A 22,209-nucleotide genomic window follows, 5' to 3' on the forward strand; every position below is an offset into this window, starting at 1 on the left:
CTCCGACTTGGACTAACACTCGAACTGAGTAGCGTGTTATCGTCATTGGTATTAGTATGTTTCCCCAATACACAAGGGGGCTCTATGCTGAAAACTAAACCTAGATTGCGCAATAGCTCTGAAAATCAGTTCGTTGATAATTTTTCCTGATTGCAATACTTATTGATATTAGGTTACTTATGGTTGTAGGAATCCTGACTTAAATTTATCCCAATTGTATGGAATTACTAGTACGCTAACTACAGAACCTATGCCAACTAATTTGCATTGGATGCTGTGCTAGGGAACATATCCAATATCTAATCAGTAGGCAATATTGACAAATATCTAGGGTCCTCAATCCTCGAAGACCAATAGTAATAATAATAATAATCAGCTAGGCTAATACCCTTGGCACGACCTTAAGCCTAAGTCATCATGCGACTTTTTTAAGGCCATTAATTCAGGTGGCCGGGTTACACTGCGTAGGAGGGTGGTGGCAAGCCCTGCATGCCACGAGATCGAGCCAACAGCTCCCTACACTAACTATTACCGTTAACCTAGACAAGTTTTTATGGAAGGGGAAACCGAAGAACTTGTGGGAAAACCCCTTAAACTAGTGGGGAGAGAACTTGCAAACTCAACGCAGAAGGAGTTGAGTCTTAGTCGATAATTCCAAATAACGGTCAAAAATGCCGCCGATCAGTTTAGTAAAATATTTTCGGCGGCGTAATCGTCGGCCATTTTCGGTATGGAGATACAGGCCGGAAGGCAGGCAAGGCTGCCCGATTTCGATAGACCGAAAACGGCCAACTCTCTCAAATGTTTTCGTTTTCAAAACGAAGATTTTGCGGCGTAGCTATCGACTAAGACTATTGAAGTTTTATCAAGAACCGATCGACGCGACTGAGAACGACCAAACGGGTATTTTACGTTTCCAAGACGTACTCTTTCTCAAATTTTGTAGGCGGAGCTAATTTTACAGAGAAGCCTTAGTCGCCATCTGTGGGTCATTATCGTAACGATTTTTAAAAAAAGTCATAGGTCGTTTCGTCTGTTGCCTTTCTATAAGCCGAGAAATTGTCACCTGGGGATAAAACTACTAAATCACGAGATAAAATAAAGTTAAATGTGAAATATTTGAACGGAATTAGTAAAGATGTCGTAATTAGTCGTGTGACTGAAATTTTAGACGATAAAATATATTTAATGAACGGATTTAATAGTGTTTTACTGAAATCCTGGAAAGAAACGACAAGGCTTAATGACCCATCTGCTAAAACCGGTAGTTGTTCCTATTTTAAAAACCTTACATTATTCCTATTAATATTTGAGAAATCTTTCAATATTAAAAAAGAATCTGAAGTAAATAACTTTAACCTTCGCCGTTCAGATCGAGAATTTGTTATGGGCGCAATAGAATAACGCGTATTTTAGAATTATTTACCCGCAGAATCAGTTGACAACTTCTTGGGTGATTAGACAATTGGAAAATAATATTCCTCTGCCCTTGTAATTATTAATGAATAACTACCAGTTTTTCTCGCGTTATACACTAACTTTACACTCAGACCTGTTAATCCTGCATTAATAATTGCGCTCCTAATAATCATTTCTACTAAATTTGGAGCCAAGCTGAAGTTACCAAAATCTGTAATTCCTTCTACACCCGCCATTTTGATGTAAAACCACGTGATAAATAGTCCCGATATCAGCCAATAGAGGTCGACACAAAAGTTGAAGTAAGCGAGGTTTTCAAAATAAGTAGTCGATCTCGATACTAAGGCCCAAAGCTATGTTTGGTCGTTCTCGAGTCAATCGGTTCTTGGTTTTATTGTTTTTAAACTTAATCGGAAATATGTTTTCTAACACACGTTAATCATGACTTATTTTAACGTAACTAGCGCCAATCACCCGTAGCTTCTGTTAAATGTCAATACACCCTTTAAGAAGTGTTCTATATAAGTAGCACTATAATGATTAACAGTTGTTCAAAGTTTCGTGCGAAGGTAAATCTTAATCTTTCAAAATCTATGTTAACTTAGTAAAAGCAATTTATATTCAATTTCGATTTAGTTGTAAATTAACGTATTTAAAAAATTGTACGCGTATACGGCAAAAATTTCAACGCATCCAATAAAATTCGCCATAAAAAGAAATGTAAATTAAAATGGGAAAAAATTATCTTGAATTTTGAGTAAGAAGGATACTACAGTACTACTACATTTTTGAGGAAGCTTTTGGGAAAGTGTATAGCGACCTAGCAACGACTCCGGAAAATCAACTAATAGTTTTTAAATTTTTCATTGAAAGAATGTAATTTTTTTCTAATTGGCAACCATAAATTGCTAGCAGTCACTTTAACTCTTACATCTTATTTATGCAAAGAAGAACATTTTTCATAATCATTTAATAGCCTTATCGTACGTTAGACAATAGCCGAAGAAACTTGAGAGTACAAAGCACTTCTAACGAAACACTATCCGAGTGTAGTGGGTGGGCCTCTCTCAAGTGCTTGGGTTCATTGTCTGTAGCTTTCACTTGGGATTTTATCAAGAATAAACTTGTAGTACGCCTATACATGTAAGATGAGTCTTTAGCCGCGTTCACACTAGGCACTTTGGAACCATTTTGAAACGGTTTCGAAACATCAAATTGTTACATTTTGCAGTCGAATGTATTTATCGTATGACTATTAATACAGTTGACACCGTAAATGTTAAATATTATCTTTTAAAACCGTTTAAAAACGGTTCCAAAGTGTCTTGTGTTAACGCGGCTTAAGAATGTTTCAAGTTTTCAACTCGTATTGGTTAGAGAATTGCGACCAACGTGAGCTTAGCCCGTCAGCTTGGTACTTATTACAAACGATACAAACGCAACCTCATTTTTTTTGGTCGCTGAAAACGAAAACTTTCTCTCTTGTGACGTCTATCTCTTCGAATATGATAATTATACAATATAATATCTTCGCGAAGTACGGGAGGGTACGTTTTAAGGAAAATCGGAATGTTTTTAAAGCCATGGAACCTGTTTAGGTCTTTTTAGAATAAATACGCGCAACTTTCGGCATTTTCAAGGTAGAGTAATAACACGTAAACCTACATTCGGCGCCGTTCGCTGTGGTTATCGCGTCCACGCTTGAATTCTTCCAACGGGAAATCTGTACTTATTGGAACTTTTGTTCGGTTCGCTTGCGCAAAGAACTTCCGAATAGCGTTTACGACATCGAAAATTATTCATATTTACGGATAAATAAGTAAACCGGTCTTCGCGAGCGACTTTTATTTCGAAATTAATTAATTAATTAAGTGTTAAAATACATACATACAAATACATCGGTATGTGTGTTTGAAAATTTTTCAAAGTGTAGTTTGAGATTTTATTTCGAAGTTTCTGTAACTCCGTGTACCGCCATAAGTGATGTCTCTACCGTTTCCAAGACTGTTTGGCGGCTCATCAGGAGGTCAAAGAGATGGACTTGTTTGCGACACGGTTTTTAATTGTCTCACAAAGGTAATGATTTGTCCAGTCTGTAGTAGGAGTTGTAGGCACCGCTATGGATCTAATTCTGACAACTCCGTAGAAAGATTTTGTTGACGGTTGAAATTTACATTTTGATTCATTTCATTTGGAATTACAGTTTCTTTAATTTTCTATGTTTAATTTTCCAATAATTAAGTTTCATATTGCAATTTGAATGGTTATGAATTTATGAAAGTTCGATAGTTTTCAGTGCAGGGTAGTATTTTTTAGGATAATTCTGTAATATTTTAACTTAAAAATCTGCCATAAACAATGAGCTATGCAGGTTTCGCCACACAAGGCACCACAGATCAATTATTAAAAACAATCTTTTGTATTCTAATTTTTAATTTCCAAAATTTATATTTATATAATTTATATCATCTGAATAGCATAAATAATCCAATTTTATAACCTACATCAAGTATTTCGCTGCGTTAAAGTTCTCAAAGTAAATTTTTAATTATCTGATTGAAGAAATATTATTCAAATTCAATTCAAATTCAAATATTTTTTTATTGCCTGCAAAATAACACGCCTATAGGCGCTTTTTACAAAATTACATGGTCTTATATTATTTGTATCTTGTTTGTTACTAACTTTCTATCCATCTTTTTCCAGTTTGGTTAGTTTGCCTAGGCTTTAAAACACTCAAGAGTTTTATAAGAATCTACATCACTTTTTCTTTCTTTTTTTTTAACAATAGTTAGGTCCAACATGGTAAAATATGATAAAATTAATGAAGATCTTAAAGATTAAAAGGACCTTTCTTACATGTTTACATACAATTTTTTTTAAACTCTTTACATAATATCTCTACATATATTTATTTACTACAATTTTTATTTCTATCTCTTCTATCTTTAAGCGCTCCCTAAATCTATCCATATCAATCTCCATAAATTAAAGAAAATTTCACAGTTTAACAGGTGCATTGCATATAATTAATGCCGGTAATAAGGTTCGTTTAAATAACCGTAATTAATTTCATACCTATTCTTGAACCAATAAAAATAATATAATACAATATATTATAATATAATATTACTGCACAGGAATGTATTTTGTAATCTGATTAATATCAAATTATTTAAAATAATAAATTACTTAATTTTTATTTAATAATAATAATAATCAGCTAGGCTTATACCCTTGGCACCACCTTAGGCCTAAGTCATCAAGTGACAGATAAAGCCATTAATTCAGGTGGCCGGGTTACAATGCGTAGGAGGGTGGTGGCAAGCCCTTCAAGCCAAAAGCTCCCTACACTAACTATTAACGTTGTATAGTCCAAATATATCAAAGATATTATCTACCAAAGTTATAGACACTGCCGCCATTTTTTATTGTCTCTCTCCTAGCAGTGATACCTATATCCTCCTGAACTGCTTGTTTCTTTTTTAGTATGAATGTTGAGGGGATGGTTTGGCCAGATTTTAAGTTTGAGGGACATTCTTTATACAAACTTTTGTATTCAATGAAATACCGACAATCCCTTTATAATACTGGTATATTTGGAAAATTATCTATTAACGTAGATAACCTTACCTATATCCAAAACCCAAAGATATTCTAGCTGGTCATTTAGAAAATGTTAAATTAATTGGTACTTTCTTGCTGTACTTACAAGGAGACTACCCGAGGTGGTTATCACAGATTTTGTTGAAACTCGAGGGTTAGGTAGACCTTATGGTAGTATGAAAATTGCCAAAGGGAAAAGTTGCAATGGGCTTTAGTTTTCCTATGGCAACCGAAAATATTTTTGATCTCTCCATTTAAAAAAGCATGGGATTTTCTTGGTTACACAAATTTTGTAAAATTTTAACCAAAATTGATCAATTATACCCAAAATCCTTGATCAATTATACCCAAAATAGGTCAAATTTATCTTTTTGGGTAAGTTTTGAAAATATAATTTTTTCAAGTAAGTAAGTACCCTGTAAAACCGAGAAAATCCCATGCTTTTTTAAACAACCAGAACAGTCATGGTTCTTACAAAATGGTGTCTCAAACATTATTCCACGAATCATACGTGTAAGAAAAGTAAAATGACTTTGAAAAGGTCCTATATTATTAAAGTTTAAAGAAGTGTTCCTTAAAACTTATTCAAGGTCAAGGCTAATATGTAAAAGTTTTCTAAGAAAGTTTAAAAAAACGAAAAAAGAAAATTATAATTTTTATAGCAATGGTCGAACTGGTTGTCCTATCTCTGATATGAAAGTTGATAGCTCTAAATTTTAAACCTCCTCCCGAATTCACTAAAATCTTTGACAGTTAACTTTTAAATTCCTTAAAAGTCAACTGAAATATTTTAGAGCTAGCATAAAAATTTTACTTTTTCAGTGTGGATCACCATACTTTGATAGCTTTACGAAAATAATAATGGACTCCAAATTCTTCTAAGGGGCCCAAAATAAAATATATGGAGCTCCACGATTTTGTCCTATTTTCCCCATTATTTCTGACCTTGGGTACACTTTTTTCTCTCATAAATTAAGTCTATTAGATCTTAGTAAATATGAAAATATTGAATTTTCGTTGAAATTTGTCTTCCCTTCTACGTAATATTTTCGAATTGAAAATATTTTCGGCCCGGAACAGAAATATGTTTTACTGTGTGAAACTTTTTCGAAAAAAAAGTTATAAATTTCCCGCTCTTGTGGTAATGACAGTTTCTCGTGATTAGACCGGTTCAAATCAAAGGCTGAGAGTTATTTATTCGTGCAAATATTGTTCCGAAAGCGTTTTTATATAAGCCGTTAAATCAGCCAAGCGGAAAAAATAAACCAAACTTTAATAGGCAGCATCTTAAAACCTAGAAATACTCAATTCGTTTTTTAAGCAATGCTTCCTCATAACTAGATTTAAAAAACTTGCGTTCCTAATTTTAATCTTATTATGTTAGTCTGTTATCAGCTTTTAGTATTTCAGACAGATAAACAAAAACATTCTGTTAAAAGAACTAATAAATATTTAATAATTAACTTTATTTCTATTAGTTGGCGCTTAGCTATAGCTTTGCTATACGCTACCTGAGAGCAAAAGTCAAGTAAGTCGAGATACGTGACTTTTGAAAGAAATTCAAAATAAGAATCCTTAAGGGTTTTTAAATTAAGGAGACTCAGTACAAAATTTTCCATGTATATTTTCACTCTATTTTTATAAATTTTCATTATTAGATTATCATTGTTATTATGCTAGATTTCGAACTTAAAACTGGTTTTTCTCAAATAGGGGTTTTCAGACTTGCTTGACTCTTGCTATAAGGAATGTATTTATTTAAAATATATGTTGATACGATCTAATTAACCCATGATTTAATTTAATTTCTATACCGGTTAACGTTATTTGTCTGTGTAAACAGTTAATCTGTTGCGCGTAGCAGATAACAAGTTTGTGAAGATGATTTATAGTCATATGGAAATATTATAATTAGTATTTTCTGTCTTTGAATTTCATTAGGCGTTAAAGTTGTGTCGATTGGAAAATTCAAGGTCAAGGTTTTACTCTATGATTCGTGAATGATGAATAAAAATGTATGTATGGTAGCGGAAATCTCCTTCGGCTACCGAAATAACAGAATGATAGTATAAGCTAGGAGCAACAAACATAAGAAGAACGCAGCTAGCCTTTAAACACGCTAAGGCAGTGTTGTTAACAAATTTCATTGGACCAACCTTTATGCTGAACGTTTTACGGGGGGGGGGAGATAATTTCCGGATTTGTCGTTTTCCGACGACAGCAGGCGCTAAAGCAAGAAAATGCACGACTTTTGACGGGTTGCGTTCACCGTGTGTGGTGTGCTGTGTTTGTTGCTCCTAGGTATAAGTGACGAAAGTACTGCTCATAGGCACTTCAATAAATGCTGCTACCTTTTTCTTTCTTCCCTACGCTCATGCGCGAGACACTGAATAAAATATTCGTGGTGTTTATGTTAATTTTATATATAAGGAGTCGCGTACGAAATTGAACGAGCTCTTCTATTTTGAAATATTAAGAAGCGCGCGCTTAAAAATAAAGCGCTTTTACACGTATGTCTTGGCTCTCTGTATTACTACTTAATAATCAACTATAGGCCTAAGTTATCAAGTGACTTTTATTGCCTTTAAACAGTTGGCCGGGTAACAATGCGAAGGAGGGTGGTGGCAAGCCCTTCATGCCACGAGAGCCAACAGCTCCCTACACTTACTCTTACCGTTTACCTCTTTTTCTCCTCACCATGACATCCATCTCAAAATTTATCATGAAAAGAGCAGATATCAACTATTTTCTTCGGCTTTACTTTGCTTTCAAACATTGTTGTCAATCTGAAACCTATACTCATATAGAAACACTATTTATGTCAAGTTTTTTTTAAATTTCGATTTGTTATAAATAATAGAAATTAATAAAAAGAAAAAAGTGGTCATAATGCGCGACGGAGTAAGGTGACAATCGAATTCCGTTCTGCCACAGGTATTTTCCAGTTTGACGCTGACCTCAATGGACTTTATCGAAAGTACCTTTTTAAATAGCCGGCTAACCAAGTGTTACAATTAGCGAAAAAAATCAAAAAAGCTTTTCGCGTTTAATGATTCATAACGGGCAGGTTCAGAATTCTAGAAAAAACTGTTCATAATGTACGATCCAAATAACGTTTCATTAAATGCGTATCATTTTCAACGGATAAGTTAGTATCGTTCTCATTAAATTTAAACTCTCCTCGGTACAATACGAAATCGAAGTTTCCCGCCGGACGACAATAAGTAGGATGACAACGGCTCGTTATGTCGTGACTTACAGACACTCGTCTGCCCCCGAATCAATGGAAATTTACGGAAATTCGGTAAGTTAAATGTATAGAAATCTTACGTATTTGACATTTGCAAACGGGAATTTGATTTTACTCAATTCTTATGGCCTTATTTCCGTATCAAAGATTAAGAAGACGTTCAATATACTAACACGTACCTTATTTTGTCTTGAAAAAATAGCTTTTGGCCTAAAAGGTTGAAACGAAAAATAACCCCAGGTGTTTGGGTTTGAATTTTCGCCGCCATCTTAGGGGCTGCCGCAAGCGCCCCTAACCCCGGATGAGCGATTTGCGAACTATCCTAACTTTTAAAATCGTGCAATTTAGGCTTAGGTCTCTTATAACTGGAACGCGTCGCGCGTCCAAAACATTTTTTTGCGTCTTCAGCAGTGCGCGCTTTTACGTTGTTTTTCTGTCTCGCGCGCTTTCCGATTTCCCGAAATGTCTTAATTTTATTAAAAAATAACCACTCAATATTTTTTGATGCGGTTTTCGCCATAAATTTTAGTTTTTAATGGGCTATAGGGCTATCTAACTGGTTACAGTTTGACCGTTCCCCTTTAACGGGTTTCGCGAAGGTAATAATTCGCTATATCAAACTGTCGTTTGCTAACGAATAACCGAATTTGATTCTGCGCAATTTAAACACGATCTCGTACTGAGTCATCCTTACTAACGTCACATAATTATGACCAATTTTGTAGAATACAGCGGGAAAAGAAGCATTTGGATGAATAATTGCGTTACGTAATAGATCAATTTTCCTTATCTCGTTAAAATTCGCTTTCCCTACGTCATATAACGTCCTGTTTCCTAAAGGATCATTTTCACTATGGCCAAAACGTCACGATGGTTAGCGTCGACGCAAAAATCCTAGTAACTGAATATTTTTGTGTCGACGCTCGCTGTTGTGGCATTTTCGTCTCAGTAAAACCTTGGATTAATTAAACACCGGGGTCGGGAGTAGTGACGTACTCCTGTAGTCCCAAGCGTCTGGGAGGCAGAGTTTGTGGATGGCCGTGTGAGGACGACTACCAATCTCCCAACGGGTGGTCGTAATACTTCCGCCATGGGTGTCCCCACCCCTGTCCCCACGTATCACGCCGTTGGCGTGGCCGTTACACTTATCTCACCCTGATTAATCAGATATTGTGTGCTGGTGTCTAAGGCCTTGGGTCGACAAAAAATTGTGTCTGTCAAAAAAAAACCACCGGAATATACCACTCCCTCTTAAAACTCCTGAATTAATGGCTTTAAAAGTCGTTGGAGGACTTGGGCGTAAGGTGGTGCCTTGGGTATTAGCCTAGCTGATTATTATTAATATTATTTCCATTATGTAGCGGAAAAGATTGTTAAAAACCCTCTATCAGAAGAAATCGGCGAATAAATGGATGAATTCTTCCCGTAATAGTGAGAATTCTCACTTCTCAATTTTTTCTCTTCTCGGCAGTTCTCTTGAGAAGCTTGAGAATACCTCCGAGCATTCTCACTTGGTCCAAAAGGGGATATTATTAATAAAAATGGCAGCTAATATTCTAATCAGTTTACTTGATGCTGAAGAAAATAAAAATTATGATATTTTTGTGGACGAAAATGAATTTCAGAGAAAACCGAATGTTAAGTTAATTTATAATGAAATACTTCCTTTTAAACTATAAAAAAAATTCTTCCTTTATATGTTTTCCTGAAATCGTGTAAAAATAATATTTATTGACAATGGCTTAGGTTACTGCGTTCGTATCATCATGGACACTGTATCTCTAACCGGACGGGGAAAGCGGCCTAAAAGAGGTACCCCCTCACTGTCCGTTTGCGTCCTACTTCGTATTAGCTGAAATAGTCGGCCGTACTCGATTCGCTGGGCCGTCAAGGTCATTCGAAAGAATGTAAACCCCCATTTCAAACGGAACGTTTTGTCGACCACGTGACTAATTATATGGCCTTGACAGCCCGAAACTTTTAAAATTCTTGAACCTCCCCCTTTACAGAGTGACGGTGGCGGCGGCAGCTGATTTTGTATGTTGGAAGCTACAGCTTTTCCCGTCCGGTTAGAGATACAGTGTCCATGGTATCATTCTCGTACGCCGTCAGCTTTAGAATAATTGGACGCTTTTTTAGAGAGTTACATGTATCACGGGATGAAAATTCTCACAACTAAGAACTTTGAAGCGCCCAAGCCTACGTTTACCTCTCTCTCCCTTGATCCACTTATCGCGCATGCGCTTTAGTCATTTCCGTTTGGGGCCAGTTTTACCAATAGAGGTTTCGTAACAATCGTTTTCACGTTTAGCTTCTGGGGGATATGCCTGTGTTTAATTAATCCATGGTTAAACTAGCCTTGAAGCTGGAGAGACTGGTTGAGAAGTCAACAGAATAAACGACGTTATGACGTAGGGCAGCGGTTCCCAAAAGGTGTTCCACGGAACCCTGGGTATCCGTGGAAGGTTGACGAGGATTCCGAGAATTCGCAGCGCGGGTATCTTTGTTTGTGTCAAGAGTCTTTTAAGATAAGTAAAAAAATGAGTTGGGGTTCCGCCAGAAGTAGGTGGATAATTTAGGATTCCATATAAAAAATAAAATTGGGAACCGCTGACGTAGGGGTTATAGGGAAGTGAGTCTTCACAAATAGGGGGAAGGAAATCTCCCTGACTTTCGGAGTAGACTTCTAGGACCGTTCTGAAAGCCGAGTGGCCACAAGGGATAACATTTCCTCAATGAAAACATTTTTGACGAGTGATAACTTTCGGATTTATTATTCGGTCGTCTAAACTTGTCTTCAGGCAATAACGACATTAAGAAGACATTTCCAATTTCTCTATTTAAATTGCTGCGTGAATAATCCACCCCATCTTCAACGTCGACCTATAGCTATATAGTACTTTATATTTAAAAAAATTTCGTTTTAAACCGAACCGCCGTTTAATGTCGTATCACAATCTTTGTTGCACTAACACGACGGGATACCACGAACGTTTTTTCATAGCTATAGTCATCTAATTTGTTACTCGTACTCGAAAACCGGTTAGTTTAAATTATGTTTTTAAAGCTTATAGGGAATATTCATCTTAGCAAAATTGAAATTTTTCTGGGATTTAAAACTTGATGTACAGTAATTATGGAAATTTTTTATGGAATTTCTAACTTCTAGTTAGAGTAATATTGGTAAATTTTATGGGATTTAAATCTTGTAGTACAGTAATATTCGAAATTTTTTATGGGAATTAATTCTTATAGTAATATTGGAATTTTTTATGGGATTTAAAACTTGTAGTAATATTGTAATTTTATGGTATTGATACTAATAGTAATATTGGAATTTTTATAGAATTTAAAATATTTAGTAATAGTAATATTGGAGCTTTTATGGGATTTAAAATTGGTATTAATAGTAATAGTATAATTTTTTATTAGATTAAAAATTTGTATTAATAGTAATATTGGAATTTTTTATGGGATTTAAAATTTGTATTAATAGTGATATTGGAATTTTTTATGGGATTTAAAATTTGTATTAATAGTAATAGTGGAATTTTATGGGATTTAAAATTTGTATTAATAGTAATAGTGGAATTTTATGGGATTTAAAATTTGTATTAATAGTAATAATGGATTTTTTATGGGATTTAAAACTTGTATTAATAGTAATATTGGAATTTTTATGGGATTTAAAATTTGTATTAATAGTAATAATGGATTTTTTATGGGATTTAAAATTTTTATTAATAGTAATATTGTAACTTTTATAGGATTTTAAATTTGTATTATTAGTAATATTGGAATTTTTATGGGATTTAAAACTTGTATTAATAGTATTATTGGAATTTTTTATGGGATTTAAAATTTGTATTAATAGTAATATTGGAATTCTTTATGGGATTTTAAATTTGTATTAATAGTAATAATGGATTTTTTTATGGGATTTAAAATTTTTATTAATAGTAATATTGGAACTTTTATGGGATTTAAAATTTGTATTAATAGTAATAATGGATTTCTTTATGGGATTTAAATTTTTTATTAATATTTAATAAAATTGGAACTTTTATAGGATTTTAAATTTGTATTATTAGTAATATTGGAAAATTTTAAGGATTTAAAATTTTTATTAATAGTATTATTGGAATTTTTTATGGGATTTAAAATTTGTATTAATAGTAATATTGGAATTGTTTATGGGATTTTAAATTTGTATTAAATGTAATATTGGAATTGTTAATGGGATTTAAAACTTGTAGTAATAGTAATATGGGATTTTTACGGGATTAATACTAACAGTAATATTGGAATTTTTATAGGACTTAAAATTTGTATTAATAGTAATATTGGAATTTTTATGGGATTTAAAACTTGTAGTAATAGTAATATTGTAAGTTTTTATAGTATTTAAAATTTTTATTAATTAGTAATATTGGAATTCTTTATTCAATCATGTGCTGCTGTAATTTTTAAAATAAAACTTACATATGTTAATGGTCATAAATACTTCTCAACAGTGAGCCTTTTCGGTTGCCCCAAAACCACCTAAACGGAGGCTTACAGAAGGACTTTGGACTCACGACGAATTGATTTCGTTAAATTCAATTTGCCAGTTGAATATATTTATTTGGTTGGAGTCTTTCCTCATCCCCATAAAAACAGACGATGCTTCGAAATATTTATATTAAATTAGACAGATAAGTCGTTTACTGACTTTACAAACGATATTTCGTGTGTGTTCATTATCTATTGGTGCTTCTTATCAACACTTTTAATTTATGTTTCTTATTTATCGGATAGATTTAAATGTACTACGTTTTCCAATTTCCAAAAATCAGAAATCTGATAATATCAGACAAAGAAACTCTTTCAGTATTTTCAATGTAGCCTAACACGTAATAAAGGAAAACTGGATTACAGAATAGAAAAGATATGCAGATTAGTAGCCCTTAACAGCGCTCTCATTAAATTACTAAATTGTAAATTTAACTACCTTTACTTACTCGTTGAAACCTGATGCGTGCTCGACACAGAATTTCTTCTATCCAAGTGATGGAATGTTATTTGGTTAGATAATGCAAGGAAAAAATTAACTATAATTTTGAAATAATGTCTTCGGTGATCTTTGCCCTTTAACTGAGTGAAAATATCTTTGTCAATACACAATAGAAAGAAATTATTGGTCATTATTATATTATTTCCTTGCCTTAAAAATGTGCTCAGTTTGTGCTGGTGTGGTTGAATGAAAGCTAAGTACAAATACCCTCAAACAGCGAGGTTGGCCGATTCGACTTTTTAGAGTCGAAATGGATATAGAGTTCGGCGTTCGGATAAAAATTAACCACTCATTTTATTTTTATCCATAACCTACAATTATCCGAAAGTATAAATTATTTTTTGCATGTTAAATCGTTGTTTATCCATGGATAATATCCATAAATAAACGGTTAACCAAAATATTTACGATTAATCTAAATTTTGTCAGTTAATTTATCTGTTACGCAGAGCTCTAAATGGATAGGGGAAACTGGTCGATCGACCTTGAATGTTTTACCCTGATCCGACTACCAAATGGCGCTAAACCGACTGCCTATCGGCGTCGGGCCGACTTCCTTTTCGATATTTTGCTGACTGAAAAATGACCACATAAAGTCGTAAATATAGCTATATATAATTGGTGTAGCTCCATAAACGGGAGTGAAACAATGAAATCGGAAAGTTCTATATTTTCTTGGCGTTTAGAAAAAGTAACCCACAAATCTTCATTAATAATATCTCACCCTAACATTTTTAATTACCTCTCCGAGGGGACTTTCTACCCTAGGAGGGGTTATACAACCACCGTGTCTGTCTGTCTGAGCTGCGAACGCGTTCACATTTTCGGAGCAAAGTGTAATCGCTGCGTACGCAGTTTCTTAGAATCAGGGAAAAGGTTTTTCCAAAAACGCCCTCTTTTTGCCATTGGGTGTAGTATAATATTTTTATTAGGCTGAGATTCGAACCCGAGCCCTCCTGTACGACAGGTGAGCGTTCTACCGCAGAACCACGGATACAGTTACGCTTCATTGAAAATTAAAAACTCCTCCGAGGAGAGGTATATTTTGGCTTGCCAACTTGTTATACGAATGTAACCTACTCGAGTTGATAGATATTTAAAAAAACAAACATTTTCAGATTGAATATATGATCTTTTTCGAAAAGTAGAGTACAGAAAAGATGTTATAAAAAGATATTTATATTTGTTTTATTAAATCGCAAAGTTTTACAGTTTTGCGCGATTAATTGGCAAATAAAAGGTCGGATATTAGTCGGCCGTTGGTCGGACTATAAATGTCTTTTTCAAGTCACGACATCTATTACAATTTGAGGTCGGCGTTCGGACTCTAGATAATTCCAAAGATAAGACTTATTGAGTCGACTTTCAAAGCTAACAAAAACGTACTTACGCGAAATGATCTCAAAAACATTTAGGACTTTTAGAATCGGTATTTGGACCAGGACCCAACAGAGACTTTTCGATCAAAGCTCGACCCTAAATCGACTCTTTGTGCTACAGGGGTAATATCCAAATGATTTACTCTTGGGGGCTGAAACAGGCAATGACGTTTTAAACGCTTGTTGCTAGGTAGTCTAAAAGTGCAAATCATAGATTTCTTTCTGTGACATGTGATATTTGAGTCAAAGTCACTGTGTTAAGTCTATATGTGAAACTAGTTTACTGAAATTACTCGTGTCATGTAGATCTACCCTTGATATATTTTGGGAGAGGAATACATACTTAAAGATTCAGGTATTTTTTTAAGTACAGATTTTAAAACAAATAGAGAAAATTAACATATTAATTTTTAACCTAATAATTGACAAGGAACGTTACACAAGAAACGTTCATCTCACATCGCCTCTGTGTCCAAACGTGATCTCGCATCCAACTGACTGTCTGGCTGGCAGTCGAACAAACTGGATTTGTCAGGTTCTTTAATGAAATTATCTTTTTATCTCATGAGACTGTAACCTCGGAGTTTTAAGCTATTCTCAGGAAAAATTTGTTTGGAACCAGCTACAAAATGGGTTGCTTTTTACTGCCTAGTAATAGTTTAACACCTTTCGTGTCCCATTTGTACGCTCATGCTCCTTAATTTGTAAAGAAGTTATACATGGTCTACTGATAAAAATCATGTAAAAAAAATATAATAATTCATAAGTTAAAATGCAAAATAAATCCCTGTTTTTGTGTGCAGGTAAAATCTCCAGCTCAGATTAACACACGTCTCGTTCTGCTAGATTCACGAAAAAGCTAAGCCAATTTTGAAAGGTGAAAGAGTAATCAAATATTAATCAGAATCAACATTACAAACATCTTATCTGGTTAAAATTATTTTCTTTCTGTCGTTATAATTATAATATGGCCAGCAGCTTCAGACCATCAGTGTTGGTACATGTACAGTGTCTCACACGCAAACAAATATAAGCAAAAACCTTTACCCTAAATGTTTCATGTCATCTGATCCTGCTCATGCCCTCGGTCTGCTTTCCTATGAGTAACTCATTTCGTCATTTTAATTTTGTTATTGCCTATCAAATTTCTACTCCTTTTCCAAGAAATTCAAGGTTAAATCAATCTCGTATAATTTGAGACCTTTGTGAACAGAACGTCTTTCGAACTCAGTCAAGAATAAAAAACATATTATTTTTCTATTTCCTTTTCTCGGTATTTTACCATTACGCTCTTTTGTGTAGACGCCTTCAGGAGTTTTAAAATGTCTTAGAGTTTTCACTCGAGTTAACTTCACTTAACATTGGCCGCATTTGAAAATTTTAATTTAACAAAATTTTAATAGTTTAAAATGATAAAAAGCGTGTTTTGAGAATATAATAGTTTGATATAAATAGGCACGATGTCTCTCATTAATCTTCCGTTTGTCAGATTTTTGAATGGAGTGAGTAAGGTTGTAAGGACGGATTTGTGTGACTCTGTCGTCGGTTGTTTGGTTAAGGTAAGCTCCCGATTATTACGAAAATTTTGTTTTACCACAAATATATGTGAGGGTGGGTTGTAAGCAGTTAGAGGTGTTTTGAAAATGGCGAGTAGTTATTTATTTTCAAATTCCCATTTCATATTCAAGCAAATTTGCATTCATATGTAGCCAGATAGTTCTTTCCCGAAAGTGTAGGCCGTGCAATGTTCTTCTTGGAACGAAATGCGCTCGCGTCTGACGTTTGAATATAACAGGGTTATAAAAGAAGCTCCTACAGACTTTGCACCCTAAAAGTTCATCAAAGGCGCTCCTACCATCAAAAATATGCAATGCATTGCTCAACTATCGAACCTGTTACGGTAATAGTAAGTGTTGGGAGCTGTTGGTTCCTCTGGCTTGAAGGGCTGTCCACCGAGCCCACCCTCCAATGCAGAATAACTCAGCCACCTAAGTTAATGCCATTAAAAATCGCTCGATGACCTGCGCCTAAGGTGGTGCCTTGGAGTTAGAGCCTAGCTGATTATTATTTTATTGTTAAATATATAAAACGACATATGGTTAATAAATTAAAAACATGTTGAAGTAGATTTACTGACCTAATTGTTGGATTTTTTCAGAGTCTAGACGGTCTAACAACTCAAATTGAGGGAATTGAACTTGGTCTAACGAAGCTGTTTTACATTTTCTGCGTCATCGGAATATTGAACGTAGTGTTCATAGTCATCTTCTTTTGCATAGTGTGTCTCGCTCTGCGAACGTGGAGAAGAGAACAAGACATAGTGTCGAGGCAGCAGCGACACCAGCTGAAGATAATGGATCAGAAGGGCATGGCCAGTAATGGCTGAACTTAATTAACGGACTAAAACGATAACGAGTAAAACCCATATACGCGACACAACGACCTATAATGGATTTATCTTGTAACTATAATACTACCCTATTCACATATAGCCCTTACAGATAGTAAACCTTTTTTACAAATTGTGTTTTAACCATGAATTACTTATAAAGTGAATTATAGCCATATGGTTTTAGTTTATTTTACATTTATACAAAATTATTATGTATTCTTTAAAATTTAATGACCTTAAAATCGATGGCTGTAGTTAAAAAAATCGAAGATTGTAACTAACAGTTGGTTTTCGTCTGGTGTTAAAAAACAATACTCTTCCTATACTTTCTTTCTCACGTGTACAACCGACGAAAATTTACCGAGAAGAGAAGCTTGCAATGAGTGTATCGAATCGAATATTAGATAATGGTTTTCTAGCCACGTCAAATACCAAGGCGAATATTTGAAACGCCGAATAGTTTGGTCGAATGAATTTAATGAAAAACAAGGCCAGTTAACTGATCAAATACCAAATAGTATTTCGAATACCAAATAAATTGACGAATTGATTTTAACAGTTTTACTTTGATAATTTTTAAAATTTAAAAACAGGCCACGGCTCAATAATCTAGACAATTAAAGACCTGACAAACTTCATGTGATTAGACCGGTTTTTAAAATTATTTGAAATTGGACTATCGGATAAGGAAAAACTAATATTCGCGAACATTTTCAATGTCTATTCGACTTGGTGTTTGATTTGGTGTAAAAAAATATCTTGGATACCGCGTAAAAACATCCATTTTCGAGTTAAGGATTTCATTTATATATTTAAAAAATTTGAACCGTATATCCTCGTGTTATCTTAATCCAAGGACCAAGAATGTATTAGACTCGGGTACCATCTTCTCATACTTCGTAGCGTAAGCTCGAATGCTTTATAATTACAAAACGTAAAGATATATAGGCTTAGAATCTGTACCTTTCCTTATTCTTGGTAGATCAATGAATTGTAAACTACGAAACATTATTTAATTGGTGAGACTGTGTTTACTAGTGAAGTCACTGTCCGACGTATTTGAATTGTATCCGATTAATGATTCGTTATAAAGACGGTAGCGCCATATCAAGATAGTTTCAAGAAACGTTATTTAAAATTACCTAAATACTGCAACGGTATGACAGCTGACAGCATGCCCTAATGCTGTATGACAACACTTTTGTCCAGATAATCCTTATTGAAAATGTGTATTTCGATTTGAATAATAAAAGCTCAAATATCACAAAATGTTTAACAACTGAACGATTTTTTCCAGGATCACCTACAGGACCAACTTTTAAGTGAAGCTTTTGATTTACGCTCACGATAGGTATTTCTCATCACCTGCTCATACTACTGAATACTAAAGCATACATTTAATGTTGTGCATTGTTTTTAAGTTAGAGATAATCAGGTTTTTTGTTTTATTCTACTTCTTATGGTAATGCCAGTTGTACTTAAGTTACTGGTATATCTCATCGCATTTATATTTGGCGTTGACTAGGTTTTGTCTTTAGACAGCCGAGCCATCTCGTAGGATAAATTCGCCAATTAGACCCTTTAACAAAGCCTCTACATGTTAATTTCCTGAATCAATTCAATCTTTTTTTGGATTTTAATCCTGTATCCAATCGTGGTTAATGCAACGATTGAGGGGAAATAATGTTTAAGTCTCGATTTATGTCATTTTCGATTCGGTGTCCCGGCCTTTTAGTCACCTCTTGTTACAATTTAATTGAGCGTTACACTAACAATACATCGCGACGCTGAAACCTTGGAGCAACAAACACAACACCCCACAAAAGAGAACGCAACCCGTCAAAAGTCGTGCATTTTCTTGCGTAAATTTTTCATTAGTTAGACGCTTTAGTGCCTGCTGCCGACGGAAGAGGAAAATTCCGAAATTGTCTTTTCCCTTTCCGTAAAACGTTCAGCGTAAAGGTTCGTCCAATGAAATTTGTACACAACACTGCCTTAGCGTGTATAAAGGCTAGCGGCGTTCTCCGAGTCTTTGTTGCTCCTAGCTGAAACAGACCTTACCTCATCTGGTGGCAGAAAACGTTACTGAACATTCACAGGGTTTCTCCTTAAAGAATTCCACCAGCGCCATTTCCAGTTGGTGGGTAATACCGAAACTAGCATCCAGATTGTCAGAGCGGGGACGCGTGTTGCTCCCAGTGTTTCCACAAACATGTAAGAAATTTATCCCTTTGTAGGAAATTTTCTTTTCAATTGTTTTCGAAAAAGGTGAAAGGGGAAAAAAAGGGAATTTTAGTATGTTAGTGATCTGCATTGAATGAAATCAACATATTTTTCATAGTTGTTCATCGACAAATAAATAGTTTTTTTTTGTTATAGATACGGTACAGTTGCATTATAAGATAAGTTGTAATTGCAACGTCACAGAATTATAGTAGACTTCTAAGCACATTATGTTAAGATTCAATTTTGGGCAATTTTTAACATTTAAGAGAGGAAAAAAGGGAATTTTTGGGGTTAGCTGTTACAGAAACAAATAATTTAAAATTTTCCGAATTGCTGATCGCAAACTAAATAAAGTTATTTGAGATAACATTCCAAATATTGTGAAATTAAGTTTTAAAAATTAAAAGCTTAATATCTCTAATGTCAATTTATGGAAATTTTGGGGAATTTTTATCATTTAAAATTGGAAAAGGGAATTTTTGAGGGAATTTTTAACATTTTATTTTCATAACAACCATAAAGTGGGCACATTTTTGCGCAGTTTTTCGCGCCAAAAGGTCATTTCTCATAGCCATTCAAGCTATTCTCCTTCACCTAACAGTGATTGAAAGTGGTGATTCTGGAACTTTCCTACCAGGTTCTACTTTAAAAGTTTAATGACGCGACTAAATCTTAACCAGGAGGGTAAATATGTAAAATTAAGGAAAACGTTTCTTGGTTAAATAATGTATAAGCTCCTATAGCATTCTAAAGGCTAACGCTGAAATGTTTTCCACTTTTTGACTATGAAGGGTCGAATTTACCCCTAGATTTAAAATAAGTAGTGAGAAACCCTACTCATCAAAAAGATATTTAATTAAGAAAATATTTCATTTAAAATTAAACTGTTTTGAAAGACACTCTCTTCAAGTAGAGCAAGACAACCTTTTGGCTGGTTGCTTAGAAAATAACTTATAAGGAAGAAAATTTAATTTTTCGTGTAGTAACTAGGCGCAAAGACGATTTACTGGCTACTTCAAACCATGATGGTAATGTTTTTCGGTCATAATTGTTTCGAAATAGCGGCGCTCACATTTTGACGCGAAGTTATCTGAGATTACTTAAATCAGACTTCCTTTCCCTAAATTCCCACTCTTTGGTCATTACTACACGTGACCGCCTTGTAGGTAACCTATTTATTAACTTTGTTAAGTTAATTGAGTAAAGAAAGCCATAATTTTAAATAAATCTGCATTGAAAATACGAGCTTCTATTTATCTGCAATAGAGGACGCTACTGGAAAACCAATATAAAATCCCCTTCCATCACCCAGGCTGGAGGAAGAAATTTTGACCTTGTGATACACGCTTTTCTATTACTGGTATAGCCTCGTAGTTCAACCTTCTAAAAGTTGAATAACCCAGATAAGACGCAGGACCGTGCAAAGACAAAATCAAGAGTTTTTAGTCCAATCGATAATCATTTAAATATTCTTTGAATAGCTGGTTGCCACGTAGAAGCGGATTTTTAAAGTTTGCAGTAAATTTTTTATCAGACAATATATTTAATACATGCATTTGTCAACATTATATTACAGAATCCCATATTATAATTTCAAATTTTGGACCCGAAATTCACGCGACCCTTCTTCGTGATAACAGATCCGTCCAATCAAATAGTTCTTTTTATAAAATAACCTTGGCCACCTTGTTGAAATGTTGCCTACCCGCTTCAGCTGTGGATCCGTTTTCTCTCCCACTGAAGAATTTATGAACTCATTCTTAGGCATTGGCTTAACTATTCCAGGGCAACATTTCAACAAGTTGGGCAAGCGTAAAGACATTTTATAAAATCAACTATTCTGGAGATAGCAGGTGAAAACATGAATGTATTAATTTCGACTGTGAATATCGAACTGCAAAAGGAAGACCTATGAATTGTGAGACCCTAAATTGGACCTAACAAGATTTTTCAACACGATTTGAAATTAATAAAATTCGTTTGGTGCCACGTTAGACGCGCGTGTTTTGAAATTCATGTTACCAAACGCGACATAAGACCCAATATTGTGTGAATTCTACCTTCGCGCCTGCTAAAATATCTAGCGAGAGCTAGTCTCACTATAGACTATAGAGTATTCTTTAGGGTAATGGATTAGAAATTGCTTATTGGTAAATGGGATTGGCGCGAGTATGTTTTCTCATTGGTTGACTTAAATTATTATGTACCCAATCGAAGTTTTCAGAATAAATTAAATCAGTTTTCCAAACTTCGAGAGCTCATGTTTTGATATTCGTGTTTATGGCTTATAATCACAAATCTACCCAGTGTAATTTGTAATGAAACAGTGTCAAGAAAAGAAACATCAGTACTCAAACGTTCGAAAAGGGAAAAAATGTTTGTACACAAACAACCAAGCAGAGAACTTTAATAATAATAATAATAATCAGCTAGGCTAATACCCAAGGCACCACCACTCAAAATATGATGTGGTGATATTAAGCCTTGAACCTAGGCTTCGCGATTTACTTGTGCAAAAAACTAATGTAGAGAATAGACAAGTGTGTGTGCAAACGAATATACAAAATAGACTTAATAATAGAGTAAATGCATTAGTTTTATTCTCAAATATTTTTAAATACCATTTGAAATGTTTCCCAAATATTTATAAAAAGGTTTTTGCTAAATTGCTACAAAGAACATCATGCAGCCTTGGTAATTTACTGTTATCTCCAACAAGCTTGGCTGCCTTCATTGATTCGTCTGTTTGAACTACAGTTATCTTCCATAGCTCTATTTAGAATAAATTATTACTTAAGATATTATTGTATAAATAAACGGAAGTGATTGTAATGTACCTTAAAATTTAAGACCAATTCCAATTTTCAGGCTATTTGGAAAACAA

At 34.2% G+C, this 22,209-nt stretch overlaps 1 protein-coding gene across 3 annotated transcripts; it reads left to right on the plus strand.

Annotated features, from left to right (window-relative positions):
• Positions 1-2,990: 2,990 nt before the first annotated feature.
• Positions 2,991-18,368, plus strand: LOC149955533 (uncharacterized). 3 transcript variants are annotated; one of them, XM_090164545.1, is made up of 2 exons: positions 2,991-3,495; positions 16,866-18,368. In XM_090164545.1, exons 1-2 carry the CDS (start codon positions 3,403-3,405, stop codon positions 17,091-17,093), a joined length of 321 nt encoding a protein of 106 aa, XP_090020671.1. In that variant the 5' UTR covers positions 2,991-3,402; the 3' UTR covers positions 17,094-18,368. The 3 variants fall into 3 exon arrangements, with proteins under 3 accessions (XP_090020671.1, XP_090020672.1, XP_090020670.1); XM_090164546.1 differs by lacking the exon at positions 2,991-3,495 and adding an exon at positions 8,179-8,329; XM_090164544.1 differs by lacking the exon at positions 2,991-3,495 and adding an exon at positions 16,096-16,266.
• Positions 18,369-22,209: the final 3,841 nt, after the last annotated feature.

The sequence above is a fragment of the Leiobunum rupestre genome, chromosome 2 (genome assembly GCF_980474605.1).
Source record: "Leiobunum rupestre chromosome 2, qqLeiRupe1.1.hap1, whole genome shotgun sequence".
NCBI lineage: Eukaryota > Metazoa > Arthropoda > Arachnida > Opiliones > Sclerosomatidae > Leiobunum > Leiobunum rupestre.